This window comes from Gavialis gangeticus, unplaced genomic scaffold (assembly GCF_001723915.1).
Source record: "Gavialis gangeticus isolate Ggan-Ray unplaced genomic scaffold, GavGan_comp1, whole genome shotgun sequence".
Classification (NCBI taxonomy): domain Eukaryota; kingdom Metazoa; phylum Chordata; order Crocodylia; family Gavialidae; genus Gavialis; species Gavialis gangeticus.
This window is the reverse complement of record NW_017729022.1, coordinates 83,793,645-83,815,487: the sequence shown is the minus strand read 5'-3', so window position 1 is coordinate 83,815,487 and position 21,843 is coordinate 83,793,645. Positions and strand designations below refer to the sequence as shown.

The window sequence follows — 21,843 nt, the reverse complement described above, 5'->3', positions numbered from 1 at the left end:
CACGCCCCATCCCCTCCACACACTTATCTGCAGGGAGCCACTTTCCATGCTGCCCAGCTGCATTCCTGCAAGTCAATTATCAGGCTGGTATTGGCCCATGTGGCTGGTTTATAATTGGCTATCAGTATCAACCAAGAAAAATTTTTTTGGTGCACCCCTACTTAAGAAGGAAAAATCCCATGCACCAGTACAGGCTGAGGGCCCACTGGCTAAGCAGCAACTCTGCGGAAAAGGACCTGGGGGTGACAGTGGACAATAAGACGACTATAAGTCAACAGCGTGCCCTTGGTGCCAAGCAGGCTAACAGCATACTGGGATGCATTAGCAGGAGCACTGCCAACAGATTAAAGGGAAGTAATTATTCTGCACGTGTGAGGCCACATCTGGAGTACTGTGACCAGTTTCCCCCCTCCCCAAACTATACAAAGAATGTGGACAAGTTGGAGAACACCCAGCAGAGAGCAATGAAAAAAAAGTAACTAAACTAGGGGCTGGGGCACATGATTTGAGAGGCTGAGGGAACTGGGCTTATCTAGTTTGGAGAAGAGAAGACTAAGGGAGGATTTGATAGCAACCTTCAGCTACCTGAAGGGTGGTTCCTAAGAGGATAGATCCAGACTGTTCTGTGGTGATGGATGACAGAAAAGGAGCAATGGTCTCAAGTTGCAACAAGGGAAGTTTTTCCTAAACTCTCACTAGGAGGGTAGTGAAGCACTAGAACAAGTTTGCTAGGGAGGTGGTGAAATCTCCACCCTTGGAGGTTTTTTAAGGCCCAGCTTGACAAAGCCTTGGCTGGAGTGATCTAGTTGGGGATCGTCCCACTTTGAGCAGGGGGTTAGGGTTAGACAAGATGACCTCCTGAGGTCCCATCCAACCCTGATTTCCTATGATTCTAAAAAAGGGAAAAAAAATATATACATATTAAAAACAAGAACAAACTTCTGCTGTTACGTTGTCCCCAGGAAACCCTCTTACAGACTAGCAGCCCAAGGACTGAGCAGCTATGCAATCCTTCAGGAGAAATTATAAAAATTCAAAACCAGGGTTTAGTAGAGATCATTTGCATTTGTTATGGGGTACTTTTAAACAAAATCCTCTCAAAAGGAAGTGGCCGTTAGTATGCTGGACTGAGAAAAGAATTAACATCAAATTCTGCAACCAAAATACTTCAGTAAGTATTCCTTATTTTCTAAGACAGTCTAATTCAGTGTTAGACATTTCACCCCAGTAGGCAAGAGACAATAGGAAGTTGATCACAAAAACTGGAAGGAGAAAGTATCTGTGTGCATCTCTCTCAGGTATTTCTTCAGATCTCTAAATACTAGCTTTTTGCTAAATTTGCAATGAGAAATTGAAACTATTCAAGCATTTCACAAGACACAGAAAAGCAGATCATGTAACCAGTAGAAGTTCTAGAGTTTCATTTCTTTCAAATCAGAGTCCTGATGAAAATTGTTCCCACCCCACTACGCCCAACTCTTTATCCTCTTCACATCAGCTGAGTAAGCTGGCACAGCATCAGCTACTGCCTTGGTTTATTATTTTAGGAGAGTTTCTGCCCTTCTTGTTTCTTCCCCATGAGACAAACTTTGCCACAGGTCTTGAAACCAATTAATGCACAGTCTAAAGCCGCAGAGGCTTCATAGTTAAAGCAGAAGACTACTTCAAAAGGCCCAAGACTGAAGCTGTGGAGGTCCTCCTCCATTTGATTTGCTTTTTCTGCTGGAGATCACCATTAACCATGGTTAGTCTCATACAAAGCAGAAATCAAAAGTGAGAGAAGCAAGGGCAAAAACCCTTGAAGAAAAAAAACTGAAGAACTGGGATGATCCAGGATTTATCTTGCCCATAAGTGCAAGAAAAAAAATAAGTAAAACCAGCACTTGTATTCCTGACAAGCAAGAATTCTTCCCTTATGCCAACAATTCCAGCCTAAATATACTACTTCCTCCTAACTATGCTTCTATGCCTCTCCAAGCTCCCCTTGAAAGGAATCCTAAGTCTGGTTCAAACCATCCCCTTTCTAGTATTCAAATCCCTCATGTTCACCACTTCTATGAAGCCTACAGGAAAAAAAGTTATTTTCACCCTCTATTTCAGTCAGTTTTCTCACTATCTGCCCTGTAGATTGAAGTATCAGGAGCTACAGACTAGGATTCAGGTTCACCAATAACAGTCATATGTTTATTATCTGCAACCCACTTAATTCATGGTCAGTTGCTGAGTCGAGGACACATCTATGCAGCTGTTCAAGTGGGGCTTTTAATTTTATGGTTGATGCTTTTTCCACCAAGTTGGACCTCCTCAACTGTCCTATACAGCTGCCTGCTGCAGAACAAACCTACAAGTGATCCAAGTTCTAATGTATTTGCCCAAAGCTGCCCATATCACTGCTACTTAAGCTATCAACATATCAAAAGTTAGTGCAAAATAGAAGGTTAATGAGAGAATGCACTGGGCACTTTCTGGACTTCCACCTGGAGATGAAGGAAGTTCTGTGTTGGTATAATACGCAAGTAGAAGACCTTGTTTTTTTAAACTAATGTCTTTTCCAGAGATACCCATCAAGAACAGTGGATAATGTGAAAAGCTGTATTTCTTTATATTGCCTCCACCTCATATCTCATCTGAGCACTCGGAGGGCATCTATACAACCCCCTGCAAGGCAGAAGTGGTCTCACCTTCATGAGGGGACCAAAGTTGGTCATAATGTTGCACTTAAAAGCCCAGCAAAAACTATTCAACATTAAAGCCCTGTTTTTATGCCAAGACTGTTTTCTTAGCCTATTCACATCCCTTCTGAATAACAAGGAAATTCAAACCCTCTACCCACCCACATCTGGTCAGAATACCACCACCTTTTTAAAACACTATCTTGCTCCACCTTCCATCCAGTAACCTACTTGGCTGCTGTTATCCAAGGTATTTCCACTCAACAACTATGGAAAGTGCACCTGACAGCACAGTAGCCAAAAACAAAATAGGAAGCCGTAAATTATTAACCTACAATGACTCCATAAATATTTGTAGTCTGGAATGGCAGTGAAACCATGAAGTTTCCAGCATCTGTACCCCAAGTTCATTCATTTCAGAGAAGAGCATCAAATTAACTTTCAAAGACCAAAACAGATTTCTATTGTTTCAGAAAATATCCTTAAGTCTTTGAATATTACTCTGATGCAATACCTCATTACCTGGTTTTGCCAGAACGCAATACAAAGATGAGCTTTAGAAGATCTTATTTTTAATAGTGCATTAAATTCCATTGGCAATTTTCATTTGAGCACTGTTTAAGCACTTTTCAAATTTTCTTAAATCGGACTTTCATATTCCCCTCAAAAGAGTCAGCTTGCTTTTCCCCCCCCCACGTTTGCATTGTACGATGCTGTCCAGTCTGTAATCCTCTGTTAACTGTGGCACAGCTTTAGAATCAGCAGAGGGGTATGGGAAGACTTACACTGGTCACTCGACGGTAGATCTGCGCAGCATTTTGGCACTCAGAATAAGGATATTCAGACGTGGCCATCTCTAGCATACACATTCCAAAAGCATATACATCAACGGATTCATCGTATTTCTCCTCATACATCTCGGGAGCCATGAACTCTGGGGTACCTTAAATTAAAAGAACGATTCAGACTCTAAATGTCTCAAAGCGAGTAGAGGCTGCTGGCGTTACTCACCGCAGAAGGCAGTGGATGGGCAGACCTGTGAGAGAAGAGAAAGTGGAGGCAAAAAGAAGAGGGAGGAAACCCTTAGTCAGTCTGTTGCATCAATATGTCCCATGAGTCTCCCATTGCAAGGCCTTTATAAGGAGAAAACAGGGTGATTGGCAGTATGCTTTTGCCGCTTTGTGAAAACTGCTAAATGTAAGGGCCAAAAAACAGAAAAATTCAGTTAAAAGAATTGGCTGAGGAGATAAAGATCAAGTTGAAACAACTGAAGGAAAAAACAAACAACCTTAAGACTAGCCTTAGGCTGCAAACCTAGTACCTCGGGAGAGAGAGTTAGACACTTACCTTTCCTCCCTGTTAGAAAGGAGGCATATTGAAGTGTTTCAACACAACCAACTGCCCTCTGCTGCAAAAAAGTAGTACTGGTAAGAGCCCATAGCTAGTCTCTGACCTATAAAGACTTCATACAGGTTAGGCTGTTTTTTGTTTGTTTTTGAAGTGCAGCTATTCAGAAAAGGCCTTGCAATGAAAAACCCAGTTACTACACAGATAAAAAGCTTTGTAAGGAATGAATAAATATAATTTTCTGCGAAGGCCACTCACCAGAGCCCTTTTCTTCACATACTTACCTTCTCACCTGCAGTATATTTAAAGGCCTACTGCAGATACAGGAAATAGTGAGGGATATCCTACAGGCAAAAAAATACTTAGAAATACAGAGAGATTGAGTTACAGACAGAGCGTGAGATTTAACAAGTCCCATTTAAATAGTCTGCAGAAGATGCATTGCCCCTGAAGCCTCAATCACAACAGCCCCTCTGAAAGAAGGAACTGCAGTGTACAACCAGGTTTCCTTCAAGCTATAGGTGCAAGATTCTTTTACTTAAAGAGTTATTTCCTGCAAACAAGCCAGATTTAAGCCAATTCATGGATCAATCAGCCTAACCACACTGATCCTTCCTCTTCCCTCAGAATCCAAAAGATAATATTTGGTGAACTGGTTATAATTATGAGCAAGAACACTGGGATGATTTTCAAATTAGACATCTGGAAAAGGGGCTGTGTTTAAAATACATTTCCATTGCATAATTTTTTTTTTTTTTTTTTTAAAACACTTTTATAATTGTTTTTAGCCTGGTTATGAAGCAGGAAATATTTTAGTGACAATGTGCAAGATATTTGCAAGAGGGTATCTCTAATAAAACTTTGAGAAAGCAGGTATAGGGCTTGAGCAATACTAGCTTGCTGCATGTTAATAAATTGTAGTGTTGAGATTGAATGAAAAAAGAGCACTTTGCTCTATGATTAGTCTGCACTGTATTCAGCAGACTGTTGGAACAGAGCTGATAAAACCAGTTCTTTAAGATGATCTAAAATGTGTCTCAATCTCAAATTAGCTCATAAATGAAATAGGGGGCTTTACAATGTCACAAGTGACAATCCAACAGATTCTGATATGTGACCAAAAGTGCTAAGCTATAACATCAGAAGTACTGTACAATAGTTACAAAGGATAAACTTGTTACCAAAACCCTTTGTATACATCTAGTACACAAATGGGCCACTCATTTTCCAATTTAATTCCATTTTACTCCCTAGTATGAAGCTGATAAAGTGGTTTTATCAACAGAGTTCAACCAAAACCTCAGGGGCAAGGTAATAAATCAATATACCAAAGATTATATCCGTATGAGAAGCAAACACAATCCTATAAAAACCATTAATCCTGCAAAACAAGGCCCATGATTCAGGAGCAAGACCTGCACTTTTGGGGCTCAGACAACATACATGAAGTGTACTTTATTTTACTAGAAGGGTCAAGTTTCCAAGTAGATTGACTGGGCTTGCCAGCCTCCAAAACAATAAAAGCTTACCTATCACACTCTTGGCAAAGGAAGCTCGTTTCAAGGTAGCCAGACCCAGGTCTCCTATCTTGACTGATCCAGTGGGGCCGGTGATGAAGATGTTGTCACATTTTAGGTCTCTGTGGATAATAGGGGGCGTGCGAGTGTGCAGGAACTGCAAGCCCTTTAGTATCTGACGGCACCAGCTTCTTAGTACTTTAATTTTCATCACTTTAAACCTTTTCAAATACCTGAGGGGGGAAAAAAGATGCAAAGTAAGATCATGCATGTTTCAGAAGTCATTAGGCTTTGGCAACTAAATTATATGTATAGATTAGTGTGGATCTACTTTTCTGGCAGGTGCACTACAAATTAGCCCCTAACCCTCTGAGTGCCACTGATTCCTTTCCCCTCAATTTTCTGCTTTTTCTGCTTCCTGCCTGATCTGATGCTCTCCTCTGCCCTGTTACCATGCTGCCAGTCCCTTCCCTGATCTGTGTGCCACACATAGGAGCTATACATACCACTTGCAGCACCCAAGCTGCAGGCTGGCCAGCTCTAGTATAGACCATCAGACCTGTAATATCAATTGACTAACATTTCCTTACAGCCCATTTATTACATCTGAGAGACCAAGTCCTACTCCATGCTTCTGTTCCACTACAGTGTATCAGTCTCCAGAGGGGGAAGTGGTGGCAGTGTCATAGCTCTATGTACACCATGAGAAGAAGCAGTGATTTTTTAAATATGCACAAGTCAAAAGAAAGCAACTCTCTCAAGCCCTCTTCATAGAGAGAGAAAAAAAGAGAAAAAAGTAGACTAAGATAGGTATGACTCAAAGTTTTATGCTGTTTTTGGACTACTGTCCTGTTCTGGTCTTGCCGGCCAACACCAGGCTAATCAACTGCCTGCAGTTCTTAAAAAAAAAAAAAAGGTAAAAAAATACTGATTAAAACAAAATTAAAAAGCCTCCACTTCATGTCGTGCTTGATCTACTTGTATGGTACAAGCTTGGATATGACTTTAAAACAAGCTGGCCCCAAGGCATCTTAATAGTCCTGAAAGCCAGGCTGGCATATGTATTTACTGTTACCTAGGATAAACTGTTCATTAGTTATGGGAAGAAATGGAATACCAACTCTAAAGTTCTCAGCAATTCATTATAACATAGCTTTATGCAGACCTGAAAGTGAGACTTGCTTTGTTACAAATTGTTCTTAATTCTAAAGAACTTCCTCTACAATTACCAATTCAAAACCTGTCATCTTCCATAATGTCCTACATTCTCATTTAACAGTCATCTTTCATCTTTAAGCACTGAAGGAGATTACATTCTTTATCTTATATGCAATATCTTTTCCTGTATGCAAAGAAAAAAGTTAGAAAATATCAATTATTTTGAAAAGAGTATTGTGGCATAGTGCAATGATGACAGCTGCAAAGCCAAAATAACAACCACTCCAATACTCAAATTCATCCAAGCAGCTCAGCCAGGGATGCAAGGTTTAATTCAAGATTCTCTATTTTAGTCATTAAAGTTTTTAAAGCAAATAGAACCTCTCAGTGATCACTTGATAACTGCAAGCCAGGGTTCGATCACCTGAACTCAAGAAGATACCATAGGCACTCATTATACCAAGTGTGGAAAACGGAGAAGTAAGAGGCCTCTATCCCTACAAAAGCACTTGTGTAGAGGAGCCAGGTAAGCCAATGCCACATCACGTGCTGAATCAGCAAGCCTGATGTCAATAATTCTCTTTCTGCCTCATTGCTATTTGAAATTTATGGTCAGAAAAAAAGTCCAAAATACAAGATTCAGAGATGAAACCTTTTTCTATGCTTGTCAGTGGGCTGGCTCTCTGATACAACTAAGAGCACTAGCACAGTGCCCACTTCTACTCTACCAAACACAGATTCTTCTGGGAGGGGGGTATGGAAGGAAGGGACAGATCAAGGCCCCCATAGTGAGGGAGGGGAGTGGGGCAGGGGCAGAGGCTGCCCAGCCAGGGCAATGAATAGGACCCCAGAGGTGGGAACAGGACAGCCATGGGGGCGTGAGGGGAGGCGCAGCTTCCTGCCATTGCACACACCCTCAGGGGAGCCCCAGGGGCATGTAAACCCTCCCCCCCCCAAAAAAAGTGAGTGTGAGTGTGAGTGTGTGAAGGGTGAGGGCAGACTACCTGCTGCAGACTCAAAGCCAGGGGCTGCACCAGCCTCTTCCCAATGGGGAAGGCTGGGCTGAGCTGGGGCTGCACTCAGAGCAGGCAGGGGCAGGGCGAGCAATGGCAGTGCTGGAAGGGGTGACTATAGGGAATTCTGGGGTGACTATATACCCCCAAACCCTCCCCTAGCACCACTCATGCTCTGGGCACTCTGCTCTGCTGCCTTTCCCTCTGGAGCCCTATGCTCCCCCACATCCCTCCCCCACCAACAGATGTACCAGCAGGACACTGCTCTCCAAGCTGTCACGCTGCATTCCTGGCCATGTGCATGCTGCAGCTGCGCACATGCACACAGCATTTATTGGCGACATTAAATCGGGCAAAAAACGCCGAGTGCCAATAAACGTTAAGTTTTCCTGTTATCAGTGCTGATCCAATATGCATCCAATATAAATTGGTGCATCTCTACTTTCTAGTAGCACAATAAGCATCACCTAGCCTTTGTTATGCATTTGCTTGGTCTCCCATCCTCTCTCCAAGATGGCAGCGGAAGGTTTTGGTTTAGCTTTTTTTAAATCTACATGCTGTTAAGGGTGTATACTGGATAAAGTAATATTGAGATGTGCTTTACACATGTGGAGGAAGGTTGCATAGAACCTACAGGAGAGGTGTCAAACCCTGTAACCAGCTTAGAGTATTAGTATTATTTATTACTCCTACCCTGGGTGGAGAGTACCATCTCATGCAAAAGATATGTAAATTGGTTTCTGCCTATCCACTTTGTGAGGAGCCAGTCTTTACAAAATTATCTGGGCCAGTGCCCAGCATAAGCTCAGATTTTAAATCCCCCATTTCTTTGAACCAGAAAAATCATAGTAAGGTCTTTAAAAAAAAAAAAATGCTGCTAGCAATAATCCTGTGGTCAAAACAATTCTGCAAAAATAAATCAGGAGCCAGTTACAGCAACGGAGCAAAAACTTGAAGGAAAATAAGGACAAAAGTGAGTGAAAGCAAGTCCAGGAAGGAGACGGAACAAAAAAGGCTCTGGTTCACGTCAGCTACCACTCATTTTTTGGCTTCAATGCCACTTGATATTTGCTACTGACACAACACACTTTCATCTCTCACGCCTGTTTTAAGGGTCACATGGTGGAGGCACTTGAGTTCTCCATTTGGAATCTCCAATTACATTCTTGGTTCTCAAATATGCTGGTATACTGCCAGCTCTTCACTCCTTAAGGACCTGGGCCCAGACTATCATCCTGCATCCCTGTGGCAGTGCTATAATTTTTCCAAAACAAAGTTATGAGTTAGTAGTCACGTCACTCTTAAAGCTCACACTAACATTTAAAAAGGAACCCAACAGCAAGTTATTCTAAACATCCCATTACAATGCAGAGCTGGCAACTATAAACTCTTTCAGAAATAACCATGAAGCAGAAAGCTGCTACCCTGACAGTAAATGATGTAGTCTTAGACAACCATAAATGCAGCACAATCAGAATAGGAAGTCAGATTTCCAAACTATGCATACCTAAGACATCCTTACCCTGAATTCTTCAGGAGGGGGAATTGGCTTGATCCTCTTATGTACAAGAAGGACCTAAGAGTCCTCTCATCCCCTTCCCCTAACCTTGCTCATGTTTTAAATTAGCAATTCAATTCCACTCTAATAATCATTAGTGGTCATGAACTATTACTAGAGTGAAAGTTGAACGGCTAAAGAAAGGAAAAGAATTTTGACCCACTGTTTAGAAGTGAGTATTGACAACATCTTGGAGAGGTCATATTGGAAAAAGAATGGGCACCCTCTCCTTTAGTTAAGTTTTGAGAGCCAATACTATAGAGTTCGCCCCTGCTTCCCTCCCCAACCCCATACGTGCACACACCCTGAAAAGCATCACAAGATCCTTCAAGTTATAAACTACCACAAAAATCTATAATTGATCTTTTCATGGCATACAGCAGCAAAACATGCACACACAAAACCCTAACTAAAAAACCCACAATTTAATTCATTTGCTAGTTAAGGCAAATTGTTTTTCACTAAAACTGAATATGTACTATGGGATTTTCCCCATTCATTGTTCAGCTGTATACGTCTCAATGTGAATCTCAGCAGAAATGGAGTTTACTCTCCCCAAAGTAGTAAGACCACCTCAAACTAACAGAGAAAGTGCAGAATTACTATTTTTTAAAACAATTTTTGGAATATGCCTTGAAAATGGTGAAGACTGATTATTGTAGCTTTCTTTGAAGAGGAGAGAACAAGTGCTGCAACAGCTCCAGCTTACAGCTCAGGAAGGTATTTGCTTTAAGTCATGTTAAGAAAGCGTCCTCTACTGGCAGTAGTACCTTAAAGCCAAAAACTCTACTTAAGCTTTCTACATTTTTGCATTTTTCCATCTCTCAGTAAACAACAGATTCTTCGCGCTCTATTGTGCACAAGCATAAGACTGTAAAACTGATGAATACTTGCAATGTTTGCCATTAAACTTCCATTTCGTTTCAGAGATTTATAGAACTTTGTTTGCAAAACAAAAAAAACCCAACAAGTCTGACTAAACTATGCCTTTTAAATGCTGCCAAAAATTACTCTGATACATATTAAGATTCAGGTGGGCAGGTTGCTTAGCAGAATGAGTGCTTAACAGAAGTAGCAAAATATAATTTACAACAGGGGTTTTCAACCTTTTTAACAAGTGCACCCCTTCTGTCTAAGTTTCAGCTCACGTACCCCTTTATATTAAAATTATTTGGGGGGGCTTAGCATGCACAGTGTGCACACGTCCCACCCCTCAGCAAGTAAATGTGGGGGAGGGGAAATGGCCATGAGGGGGTGGGCAGATCGAGGCCCCTGTAGTGAGGGAGTGGGTCACAGGCAGCAGCTGGAGTGAGTGGGGCTCCAGCCGGACTAGGTCATGGGACAAAAATCAGAGCCTAGGCAGCTTGTCCAAGGGTGCAGGGGGGCTCCTGCTGCTGTGCGCACTATGGCAGAGGCGCAAGGGGACACGTGCCTCCCCAGTCTTCGTGTGGGGTGGAGACAGCTGCTGCTGTGCACTGGGCTTTGTGTGCCACTGCAGCTGCCCTGGCAGTGGTGCAGCGCCATATGCCTGCCACCACCAGGCGGTGCTGCACCCCCTGCCCACCCAGTGGCGGGATGCACATGGCATTGCACCGCTCCTGGGGCAGCTGCAGCAGTGCACAAAGCTTGGCGCAGTGGCAACTGCCTCCACCAAGTGCACAGATCAGGGGAGCACATGCCCTCTGGGCCTCTGCCAGGGTGTGTCCAGCAGCAGGAGCCCTCCTGTACTCCCTATGACCTTTTTCAAGTACTCTTAGGGGTACGTGTACTCCCAGTTGACAATCACTGATCTACAAGATTTCAGTATAAAGTTGCTGTTGTCTACCTGATAGTTGCTTGGTATGAAAAGTTGTGAGAACCTGAATACTCTCCTCTAATAAAAGGAGACTTTCCCATACTCAGAGGAAATGTACTGAAAAGGATAAAGTTCTGTAGTGGGTTTCATATGTGGGAGGCATTGAAAACACTACACCCATAGGTGGCAGCACAAAACTGTAAGATCTTTAAGCCTCCCTCAGAGACAAAGGTTTAGAAAAATACAGCTAAGGATGAGCAAGATTAGATGGAGGACTGTCAAGTAGCCAATTATAAATAAAAAGTTTCCTTAAATAAAAGCTACTGAAGCTATCAATCTGCATCATCACCACTAAGTAATTAATTCAATAAAGTCTCAAGACTTTAAGGCTGTATTTGAATTAAATAAGGATTGACTAAGTCTTTCCATTAGACAACGGATAAATTATTCTCAAATACAATTTAAAAAAAAGTCACTGTGCTTGCTTTCCTTAGACCTGAAGAAAAATGCTTTGAATTTTAAAGCTCGTCTAACTAACTCAATTACACAGTTGGTCCAATAAAGGAATTCGCCCAAAAAATTCTGCTTCTAGAAAATACAATAGTGAGACCAAGATTTTATCTGAGGGTTTTCAAGCAGTTTCAAACAGTTCTTCAAAAGCCAGAGACCTCCAGGTTAAACCGTTATACTTTAAAAGCCAGTAATTAGTAGTACATGCATTTTTCATATTTCTGGGTATGCTAAAATACACTGCTTATTAAATTTCCAGGAAAGCAGACAGTATATTTAGAGAGACCTGGAAGAGGTGCACAAAATACTGAAGGATATTAAAATGACAGTCAGACATGCCTCGGGAACAAAAGAATATTCAATGACATTTCAAGGCAACAAGTAGATGAAAGGGAAATATTGTATCCATGATAGGCAAACTGTGGTCTCAGATAAACAAAAAACCCAATCAGAAGCCTTTGGAACTTCTAATTAAGTTGTATACAATTCTTAGTGATAGAAGTTAAAATATACCTTCATATTTCAAAAAGCACAAAGTGACCTGTAGTAAAGAGTTACAAGGAAAATACCTTCCCGCACACAGGTTTTCCAAACGGGGTTTGCTACAGAGTTTCTTAGATTATGCCCCTCTGAAGATTCTGGTACTGGACACTGTCATATGGAGTAAAGACCGGAGGTAATCTGATGTGCAATTCCCGTAGTTTTGACCCAAATGGAATGACCTAGGTAACATTCATATAAAAGCATGCACACAGTTCCTTCAGCATATTTAATTTCTCTACGTCTCTCTGTTTTCCCTTCCTTCTGAAAGTGGCAAGCACTTATCTACAGGAGCATGGAAATCTTGTTCATACCACTACATTTTAGCTTGAATTCAGGCATCTAAATTACTTAAGACTCAAATTATCTAGTCCTAGGACTTGATTTAAATCCTAAAAGCAACAAACCAATGCCTTGTGTGCTATATTCTCTCTGATTAAGTTAAACACTGCTCATCTTTGACACACAAAACTCTAGTTAAACTATTTCATCTGTCTGGCTTCTGGACTTATTTCCAGCTCCCACCAGCTACATATTTATTTGGTAAAATGCAATGCCCAGACTTGAATTAATTTCTTCTTTAAATCAGCCTCTTGCCCAGAAATACTAACTGAAGTATTTCTAGTCATAACTAGATCTTTATTGACCACATTTCAGCTCCTGGCTATGCATCAGGAGGCTGCAAAGTACTGGACTCTAGTGCAATTCAATTCATTCCAGGTGTTACTCACCACTAGAGGGCTCTCCTGGTTGACTTCCTTGGGCCAACTTCAGTTTGCATTTGATTCTATTTCACTTCGCTAAATGACAGTCTGGAATTCTAGACACTTGCTTACTTTCAGTAATGCCGTCATGTCCTCCATTTTTAGCTCTTCGTACTACTTCAGTTGAAGTGAGAAGCTCTTCATGCAAGTACTCTTCCCTGTACGTATTTTTTTTTTTTTTTACATATAAAATACAAATAAATACATACAAGGAATAGAGCTCGCTTGAAGAGCTTCTCACTTCAACTGAAGCAGTACGAAGAGCTAAAAATGGAGGACACAAAGGCATTACTGAAAGTAAAGCAAGTGTCTAGAATTATATATATAAAAATGGTGGCACCACAAAGCCCCCAGTCAAGGATCAGGACCAGAATATACTAGGCACTGTACAAAACACCTTCCTATCTAGTGCCCTAGATATTAGGGCTGTGTGAAGCTTCAGTTGTTGATTTGATTTGGCAGAGATTCGGTGGCCAAATCTCCGAATCCAAATTAAATCAGGAGACCCTTTAATCTCTCCAAATTGAATCAGAACCCTCCAAATTGATTCGGAAAGATTTGACAGTAGACACAGCTTTAAATGTTTTTTCTACATACATCAAGGTACCAGGCACCTCATGAATGCCGAGATGGTGGAGCAGATGGAGCATCCCACAGGAGCATGGTGGGGTCCCCAGTGTGCTCGGCAGCAGGCCTGGAAGTAGATCAAAAGTTCTTTTGGTCCACTTCCAGGTCTGCTGGGGAGCACACTGGCCCCTTCCCCCCCCCCCCAGCTCAGCAACCGGTGCCTCCCAAGTCTAGGGTGCACCTGGAGTTCCCCCACAGCTGTTTGCCAAGCCAGGAGGAGGTGCAGGGGGGCCCCCCCAGTATACTTGGCAGTGGACCCAGAAGTACTTCTGGTCCACTTTCAGGTTCGCCCCCAAGCACATAGGGGGCATCCCCGCACTCCATCCACCCCACCATCGCAGCATTCACGAGCAACACCTGGTACCTTAAAGTATGAAGAAAAAACATTTAAAAAGTCATGGCTATGGACGAATCACTGATTCTCCAAATCAGCATCAAATCTTCAGAATTGGATTCAGTGTAATTGGAAAAAATCCGGGACAGTGATCTGAATCAATGAATCAAATCACTGTCCCAGATTCAGGCCAAATCCGAATCGAATATAGCCCATTTCGCACACCCCTACTAGACATGTTATTTTTGGAGTGCTACAAAAGTTTGTGGTAGAGAGATCATTATGGGGTGTGCACACATGCATAGCCCACTACCTGAATTAAAGGTACGTTCCCAGCCAAGGAATAAATAGGGGGGCTCCTCCTCAGCTCCCTACTCCTATGAGGGAGCTTGTTAGCTAGCAAGACAGGCTTATCCTATCAGCTGTTGGCACTGTAGCAACAGCTGATGGGGCTGCCCACAAGCTACCCATGGGAGCAAGGGTCAGTTGGGTAGTCTCCACCAGTGGAGATAGTTAAAGCACCAGCAGCACTGCAGTTTAAAAATGTTGCTGCAGCTTTCATGTGGGATACTGAGGGTTGGAGACCTGTCCACACATTAAATCCATCACAAGAAGATTTTTCCATAACAACTTTATTATTCAAAATAGCAACTTATTGCAAGTCTGTCAATTTGAAAGGCAGAGGGAGGAGAGAAATCAGCCTTTTATTTATTAATTTATTTTTAGTGGGACAAGCAGCATTGATATGTGAACAGTTGCTGTTTAGCGAGACAAAAAGCAACAAAACTAACATCTAGGATTTAAGTGCAAGACCGAAGCAAGAAAAGATTTAAAACAGAACAAGCACAGTGCTCTTACCCTTGAAATTTAAAAGGTTTTTCTGCATTTGCTTCATAGGAAGTGATTGATGATGATTTGTCAAACTCACTTCCTTAAAGGCTGTCCCACTGCTCTTTTTTGGTGCCAAAGGCATACTGCCTGATCACTTTTACTGTAAAAGCTTTATTTCCCCTTCACTTCCAGCAACAGGATTCTTTGGCAAGGCTACAGTAACAAGTTACCATGAGGGAAGAAGAGTGACTTTACAGCACATCAGCTACATAGTGAACTGATAACTGCCTGTGTGCGCTTTACCCACAAGTAGGCACAAGGTAACTCGCTCCTCAGTGAAAGTGAGACACAAACTACCTCCCACTTATGAGGCAATTGTGCCCATGTACAGGCACAATAAGTTTCCTCCCTGTTTATCTTGTGGTAAAATTAGTCTTAAGCCATATCCTCAATATGGCAAGCAGTTTCCATTTCATTTCGATACTTTGATGTTATGCTAAGCATCATCACACACCTCACGAGTCTGAGCTCACTTACGTTTTCAGGGTTCCAGATGTCATGAGTTCTGTCACAAGAACAATACATTTCTTTCCCTTCACTGTAGACTCCCAGGAATCATAGAACCGAACAATATTAGGGTGCTGGAGCCCTTTCAGCATCCCAGCTTCCTCTTTAAACCTCTGCCGCTCCGATTTGGACAGCTTCCGGTCCTAGCAAAGAAAAGGAAAAAAAAGTTACACACATTAAAAACTACAAGAAAGTAACTAGCTAACAGAAGAGGAAGGCCACATGCCAAAAATATTAAATAAAAAGTTATCAATCAGGTTATTAGAACAGAGGCAAAACGCATGTGTCCATCCATATGGATTTGCTTATTAATTTGGGAGTACCCAACCATCTTTCAAAGGCTGACTGAGCTTGGTGCTCGCCCCCGTCACTGCATGCACTATTTAAGTACAGATATATTCTATACAGTGAGGCTTTTACTGGATATTGATAGTCTACACTCTGATTATTCTATAAAGTGTCACTCTTCTTATTCACTCTCTAAAGCTATTACTCTCCCAATAAAATTGGATTTACAGCCACTGTTGCATGAGAAATAGGAATCTTAACTGCTTTAAGGCAATTGGGAATCTTCACAAAAACAAAAACAAAAAAAACCCACCCTATAAATGTCTTAGAATTCTGTTTAGTCTTGCTTATGAAAGCTTATGCCTCTTTATAGCACCTTGGAGGCCAGTTGCTTCACTCTGCTCTTCCTTCTGGCCACAGAAACAAACTCCTGACAAACTTGTACAAGGATAAGGGAATTGGGATTAGTTTCTCCTCTGCAAAAGAACACTTAATGTGTTTATTACCCAAAAATAAGACTGCTAAAAGCAGAAAAAAAGAAGAATCAGCAGACAAAAAGGATTTGCTCTCTATCACATACGGGCAGTGGCAAAAGCAGAAGCTATTTACCAGACACAGCTTATTCTATATGCTTAAGTGTTCATAGCACTCCAGCATCTATCTACTGAAGATTAGTTGTGCCAAATCTAGATTAATGGATGCCCACGTGGCTAATTTAATGTTGAAAGCAGTATACATGTTTAAAAAAAGAAAAGAACCACATACACACACCCTAACTTGGAACTATCCACATGATACAGCACTCTGGATCCCTAGAAAGGGTTAAACATACTAGTTTCAGGTTTTGCCAGTGGCTACTAGCAAGTTTTTCAGACTGATATATTAGATTGGAACTGTAGATTCCTAGCTAGCCTTGAAAACTGGTCAGTCCTTTTAAAACATTCTCTTACTTCCAATCAACTGTTTGGGTATACTGCACAAATATGAATTAAAACATTTTTCAGGAATTGATATGATAGTAGTTGGGAGACACCAAACAGAGTACTGGATTAGGAATTAGGAGAGAACTCTCTCTCTTGACTCCACCACTAATTTACTATATGACCCTGAGCAACTCACTTGGTTATGTCTTCATCTTCCTCCTCCTACCTCTGGCTTATTTTAAAGAGTATATGCTATTCGGGGCAGGATATACCCATAAAAGTGACTATTCAGTGTTCAAAGATGCCCTGGTCATGGGAGGAGGAGGGCAAACCGAAGCAAGCAACAACCTCCCCTCACCTCCCAAGACTGACTCGCCCCTCTTCCTCACAAACCTGATCTCTGCCCAAAAGGCATCCGTGTAACAGCCCTTGTGCATAGCTGTCTCGCAAAGTCAACAGACTAAAAGAATTTCCAGCAAGGTCAAATGTAGCAATAAATGTTCGTTCCAGAACTTACGGTTCTTAAATGCTACTGCAAGTTCCCTCCTTTTTACATTTAGGAAAGCCTATCATATTTTCCAGTCAATCTGCAAGCAACAGATTGCCTCCCCATCCTATCCTATGAAAGCAGAAAGGTCCCAAGCCATTTAAAGCTTTACAGATCAAACACCAATTGGCAGCCAAACCAGATCAGAACAGCAGGATCTCATGCTGCTACTAGACAATGCCCGCTGCATTCTGCCCTAGTTCGAATTTCCAAGTTGCCTGAAGCACAGCCCAACATTAAGCACACTTCAGTCAGCTCCACCCAGAGGTAGACAAAGCAAGGTCTGTATTTGAAAAGTAGTAGCATCTCTCTGGCTAGGAGATTTGTTAAAAATGTGTTCCTGGACACTACTGGTATATCATCTGACAGCAGCTGGGGATCTAATATAATCCAGATTGAACACTTGTTACTAGTGTCAGCAGCACATCCTTGGGGGTAGAAGGGGAAGAGAGAAATAGCTTCAGTATATTAATGAGTTGCTTCTGTCATCCTACAACTACCTCACTCATCAGCATCACGCATAGTTCTGATCAACACCAAACAGGTTAAGAGAAGAGAAATTTTTCAGAAACGAAGTGTTTTTATAGTGTGAACAGACTATTAGTTATTAAAACAATTTCTCACAAGCTCTCTCTCACCATGTGAAAGCTAAGTTTAGCTAACTTAAATTGCAGGTTTTATTTTTAACTAGAATAGGTAGTATTCATAAATCCTGTATCTTTATACTGTCAAAAAATCCCCACCATCTGCGAGGGCAATAATTCCTCCTTTTTTGTTTCTAGAAAGTCTGTTTTCTCAATACTACTCAGCCATACTAATCTCTCTACATGAGGGGTATCAAACTCACCCAACACTGCAGGGCAGATGAGGCGCACAAAGCTGGTCTGCGCATTAGATCAGGCCCAAAGAGCAGCCCTGCATGCCCGATCCAATATGCGCTCTGGACCAGCCCTGTGCACTGCATGCAGCACGTGCACTTGTTTTGGCTCCAGGCACCATATGCAGCATGCTATCTGCAATGCACAGCCTGGCCCTGCATACTGTATCTGGTACACAGAGCTGGTCTGTGGACCCAAGACCTCAGATCCAACACGTAGGGCCAGTCTAGCACAGCTGCTGCATGCAGCATGTGGGGCTGATCTGAGACCCAGAAGCAGCATCATGGGCTGAGTGACAGGGCTCCGTAGGCACTCCTGCTCTAAACCATCTTCTATTCATTTAGATCTTTAATTGGTTTCAAGAAGTCCATGCATCAGCCTCAGATTTTGGAAGATTTTGAACTATTCCCAGATGGAACACTAATTTAAAAACCACAAGGACTGTTCCTGGTAAAAACTGAAGTTCAATCCATTTGTAAAAGTAACTAGTACTAAGTACTGGAGTTGTGCATGCAGTTCAAAACTGACTACTTAGCAAACATCTCTCCATAACCTAGTTTAAGGAAAGCATTCAAGATTTTTTCAGATACTGCACGTGGTTTTTAATCCTGGTCTCATCATCTACCAAGAAATGAAGTGCTAAAATTTAAGCCATAAAAAAGGTAGCTTGTCATTTTACTATCATTTATCTTTTGCTAACTTGCATAAATCTGCTAACGTTCAATATGGCCAAGAATGACTGCATGGCACTTCCAGTTTCGCTCCAGAAGTATAAAAGCAGCAAACATGTTTTAGGCACTTGCATCAGCTTTTGAGTTGAATGTTAATTTGATCTTGCAGTCTGAACTGTCTTAGGAGGCTTAAAAGGACTTCCCTATGTTCTTTGCAACTCCAACCAGGGCTCTACTGGAGTTTTGCAAGCACAGTTGTCAGCTAAGGATATCATCTTCTCATACCCAGGGGTGGTCAACCTGTAGCACCCAGCAGGAGAGAAGAGGACCAGCAAATGGGTCAGAAAGCAGATCAGCAGAGCTGGGGAGGGGAAAGGGGATTAGAAAGTCACTTGAGGAGGGTGTGGGGCCAATTTGTAGCAAGCCTGACAAAAAAAGTTAGCCCCCACTGCTATAACCAGTGCAGCTATGCTGACACCCCTTCTTTCCCCCTACCCCCATAGCTCTAGTTACATAGACAGAAGAGGGCTTTGTCATTTGGGGAGGTAGCCCAACTACAGTAGCAGGAAAACAACAAGCCAAAAAACGCACAAACAAAAAAAGAAAGTCTCGACCACAAATCAGCGCACACAGCCTTTGGTGAGGAGCTCTGCAACACAAAAGAATTATGAAGAGTAGTCTTAAGGCTAAGAAGGTTGACAACCACTAGTCTTAACCAATGTGTGCCTTGCCTACATACATAGCCAAGTAGTTAAATCCATTTTAGGAAGCCAAAAAAAAATCTAGAAGCATCCAATAGCCTGTATATTTTTAGTTTTCCACAAAACAGAAAGCATTGTTCTTCCTGAATTGATAACTGCTCCCAAGGACTTGAGTGTCCTATCCCAGTCACAGGGCTGTGCTTTTAGAACAAACTGAAACAGATGCATCAAACCCACTCTGTTCATTTCATTCATTCCTTTCCACCTACATTAAATTGTTTTGACAAGCCAGAACAACAAAAAGCAAGGCTACCCAGCACGTGACCTGGACTTCTGCAGTGCCAGGGGCCTGGAACAGAAACAGGCAGCAATTGAAACAATTGTTCAGCTCAGTACCATTCAATTTTCTTCTTGGCAGATTCTGTCTATCTATATATTTACCATTGTAATTTCTTCAGCTAAGGCAGCTGTTTGCATCAGAACTGCTGTACCTTGGGAAAACATTTGAAAGATCCACCTTGGGTGCCTTTAACCCAGGCACAACCTCACTATTCGCTCTTCTTTTTCTTACTTTGCTTGCCCATGTAAGTTGTATGCAACCACCATCACCCCACACCTTTCCAAATAGCGGCGGGACCTTACATAAAGGCACTGCTATGGATAAGCTACTGCACCAAGATCCATAAATATGCCTACTGACACGACAGCACATGTGCTCTCATCCAGGAAGCACTTAGTCAAGTGTGTTCCATTTCCCTATTTTTAGGAAGTCAATACATAGACTCCTGAATTAAAGTTTTCAATCCCTATTAAGCTACTCTTATGTACAATGATACACTAAGGAAAAACTGACACTGAATTTTTCAGCTTTTGGCACAGAAAGTGCTGCTAACCTTTTATGTTCTACCTCAGGGGTTTTCAACCTTTTTTTAACAAGTGTACTCCTGGTGGCCAGACGCAGAGTGGGGGTGGGGGTGGGGTGTGGTGGCACGTAGCCAGATGCAGAGCAGCAGCAGCATGGGGTGGTGGAGGGTGGCGGCAGGAGCACCTGCCATCACATGCAAGCCCCCCCCCCCCCCTCCCCCCAATGCATTTGGCCAGCTGGGTAGCGCCCGCGCAGCCCACAAACAGGAGCAGCTGCCTTGTCCCACCCTGGCCCTGCTCCCGGGAGGCGGCGGTGTAGGGTGGTGGGTGGCAGCACTCCATCTCTGCCTGCCTACGCATACCAGCTAGGAACTTTCTGCACACCCCTGATTGACAACCCAAACTATCAACACATACAGACCAAACTCCTGCAGGTTTCTGTCTGCATGGAATGCCAACCAAACAAGTTCTGAATGAAGCCGAAGCCTACACAGCTCTTACCTAGGATTTCCACACCACCCGCACACCCCAGAGCCAACATTAATGCAATAGCCACTTGCACACTATTTACTTTCCACAAAGCCACCTGCTGGAGATCTACAGCAGGGGTAGGCAACCATGCTAGTGTGGCATGTGAGGGCATTTTCCTTGGCATATGCACCTTGGGGTGGATTGTGGGGAAGGGGGCAGGAGCTGCACTGCCACAACAAGGATCAGCCCCTTGTGGCTCCTCCACTATCCACCTCTGGCTCGCCAACATCTTACAAGTAGAGGTTGCGGGTGTTTTTGACACTGCCCAAAAACATTGCAAACCCCTGCTCTACAGCAACATGCTGTCCTTGAATGCAGGTCTCTGGCAAGAGAAATTTAACAGCAGATACTGAACTTGGCCAGTTTATTCAGGTCTGCACAGATACTATACCTGCTATAAAACTGCTTGTTTGATATCCTGCATGGTTAACCTATCCTAACTTGTAGTCAATGAACCATCTACTTGCACCACACCATAGTTCTTACCAAATAGCTGATGACTTCCAATATGCCCCCCCCCACCCCCGGGACAGATGAATTACAACAGTTTCCGACTGAGAATTAATGTTTAAGAACTTGGGGGGGGCCCCCCCGTGGGGGAGAATCTGATAGTTCAGCATTTCCCCAGGTTGATCCCTTTAGAAGAGCTGTTCTCTTTTCTGCATTCAAAGGTCATTCCACTATACTGAAAACCATAATAGTGAGAAACTAGCATGGCAAGGTTCTCTTCTGAAAGCCTTACTCCTGTGTACACTGATCTACTATCCAAGCAGCAAAAAGCAACATTCTCCCACCCCCCAAAAAGGACCAGCACACAGAAAACAGCCATAACTTCTACTAGACACTGATAAAAATAAGAAATGAGAAGTGACACTTCACTAAACAGGAAGAACACTCTTGGTACTATCTATCTACCTCCAGATACGGGGTGCAGCAAGTGAAAGCAAGCCTTACAAAATGAACACATGCAGCCTTTATACAAGACAGACAGGCAGGTCTTAAATCTTTAAGGCAGGGACTACTTTTGTACAGCACCTAGCACAATGTGATTTTGGTTAAGGACAAGGGCAGCTAGGTGTTTTGGTAATAAGTAATCCAGACCTTATTAAAAAGGAAGTTTGCCGTCCGTGCCAACATTCTCCCACAGAAGGCTCTGTAGCAAAGCTTCCCAAGGATATTTAAAAGATTGAGGGGAGGGCATTGCTGC

At 42.5% G+C, this 21,843-nt stretch overlaps 1 protein-coding gene across 1 annotated transcript in view; it reads right to left on the bottom strand.

The window, feature by feature from the left end:
• Positions 1-21,843, bottom strand: part of WNK1 (WNK lysine deficient protein kinase 1) — a 205,901-nt gene that overhangs the window by 99,475 nt on the left and 84,583 nt on the right. Inside the window, exons 4-6 of the mRNA XM_019515831.1 lie at positions 15,204-15,376; positions 5,549-5,769; positions 3,458-3,615 (exon numbers count right to left, since the gene is read on the bottom strand). Coding sequence (XP_019371376.1) covers positions 3,458-3,615; positions 5,549-5,769; positions 15,204-15,376 — 552 coding nt within the window. The remainder of the gene's footprint in view (positions 1-3,457; positions 3,616-5,548; positions 5,770-15,203; positions 15,377-21,843) is intronic.